Raw genomic sequence first — 2,198 nt, forward strand, 5'->3', positions numbered from 1 at the left:
CTAGCCAGTGAATTTTTCTCCCCTCCCTCCTATCCCTGATAACCATCAAATAATGTTTCTTTGAGTATGGAAACTTTTTCTTAAGCTTCTACGGTAATGGTCTCATACAATATTTTTCCTTTTGTGATTGACTAATTTATTTAGTGACTTTTCTTTATATAAATGTATAAAGTAGTTTTTAATCTTTGAAAAATTTAATTACATTGGATACATATAGTCATTCCCTGGGTTAATGAACACTTAGTGACTTTTTGAAAAAGGTAAGAATTTTTCACTCTTGTCTACCTTGGTCAAAACTTATAATTATATGTATCTACTACTTTATCAGAAAAAAAGTCTTATAAATGCAAAAATTGAGTAAAAACTAGTAAGAAATTTTATTCAAGAGCTTCCTAGACTGAATTTAAGTTCTGTCTGAAAGATTAGTATCAGATTGGTAATATAAATTAAATTTGATGGATGGATGGTTAATTTGAACTTTTTAAACATTGGAGCTTTCGTTCTGTAAGTTACCATGTGAAACCAAGCTGTGTGAATTTTTCCATTGTATTTCCAACCTACATAGTTTCTAAATTGGTATGAGAATTAAATAGAGTAATGCCTGTAAAGAATTGGAACATTTTAACTGCACAGTAATTTTCAACACAGTTTCAACACAGAACCTAGTATTTGACATATTATAAGTGAGATAGTATCAGATAATAAGCTAAATCTTATTATCACATAAATATTTGATGACTGAATGAATACATTTATAATGTCATTGTAGCCCTTCAGTGATGGTTTAAGATGGTAAATTTTTCCTTTGAGAACTTTTAAAAACTAATTCATAATATTCCATTTGCTAATAAAACATTTCTTTTAGCCTCTGTTAGTAGTTAGAATGGTAACTTAATGTGAGGGTTGTTGTGTTTTTTTAAATATGAATGAAAATTTAAAGTGGGCTTTAGCAACCTTTAGTTACATATTTAAATATTATAAGACATTTAAAATTAGAACTGTGTCATGCAGTGTATTTGAATTTGCATCAAATCCTATGTACACTTCCTATTGATCCTCTCAACACACATAAAAACCCATTTTTTAACCCTGTTTTAAATGTGTGTTTTTTTTTTCTTTAGTTGTCTGGGGAACCCCCAAAGTCACTAGACTTCCAAAACTTGAGCCTCTTGGTGAAACACGTCATAATGGTAATGCAAAAGCACTCGTTTTCTCATATCATCTGTACATATTTACATCCAATTTTCTTTTACTCATAACTTTCATTTGTATTTTATTTTTGGAATCCTGTCAAATTCACAAATGCTTTTTCATTATGTTGTTGCTGCCAAGTACCGTGGAGTCGGTTCCGACTCATAGTGACCCTGCACAGGGTTTCCGAGGCTATAAATCTTTATGGAAGCAAAAAGCCTCATCTTTCTCCCGTGGAACCGCTGGTAGTTTCAAACTGCTGAACTTGAGGTTAGCAGCCTGATTCATAACCACTACTTACTTTTTATTTTCATTTTACTTAATTTTTTATTTTTAAGTACACTTGTATTTCTGCTATTTGATTTGAAGTTTATCTTAATATACAGAAGTAAAAATAATCATAGTTTGTGTTTATTTTATCTTTACACAGATAATTATGAAAAGGGAAAGGTTTTGAGTAACTTAAATATGAGGCATCACAATTATAATGTTAAAAAGCTGCAGTGCCCTACATATTCGCAATATAAACTCTGTGATAATAGCCACATTATTATTTTTCTTTCTGCTCCTAGTAAGATTCTCAGAGGCTGAATACTAAAATGAAGCAAAACTCAACAAAGTCGGTAGAATCACAGATAGAATTAGTAAACCAAATAAAGGTCAGCTAAATGGAATAGAGAGGGACTAGAAGGAAAACTATTTAACAGCTTAATTGACTCAGGAAACAATTGTCTTTAAATTAAAATACCATTAACCACAGTCCTGCCAGTACAATTATTACTTGTTCATCAAGAAAGTCCAATTTCCTTTGTAATAGCTCTATTTACCTAACCTAGAATTTCTTTACTAAGGAGATCCACTCATGAGATTAAACAGTCAGAAGTTATATCAAACTACAAGAATTTTTTTGTTCATGAAATACATGAATATAAATGTGCTCTTTGCTTCCTGTTTCAGAATACTATTAAGTCAGTGAGTAAATATTTCCTCATAAACATGAGTGAAAA

At 30.5% G+C, this 2,198-nt stretch overlaps 1 protein-coding gene across 2 annotated transcripts in view; it reads left to right on the forward strand.

Moving 5' to 3' along the window:
• The window catches only part of ARL13B (ADP-ribosylation factor-like 13B), a 76,190-nt gene that overhangs the window by 70,943 nt on the left and 3,049 nt on the right, over positions 1 to 2,198 (forward strand). For both annotated transcript variants that reach the window (XM_006864658.1, XM_006864659.1), the window contains one exon: positions 1,122 to 1,190. In XM_006864658.1, coding sequence (XP_006864720.1) covers positions 1,122 to 1,190 — 69 coding nt within the window. The remainder of the gene's footprint in view (positions 1 to 1,121; positions 1,191 to 2,198) is intronic.

The sequence above is a fragment of the Chrysochloris asiatica genome, unplaced genomic scaffold (genome assembly GCF_000296735.1).
Source record: "Chrysochloris asiatica unplaced genomic scaffold, ChrAsi1.0 scaffold00068, whole genome shotgun sequence".
Lineage (NCBI taxonomy): Eukaryota > Metazoa > Chordata > Mammalia > Afrosoricida > Chrysochloridae > Chrysochloris > Chrysochloris asiatica.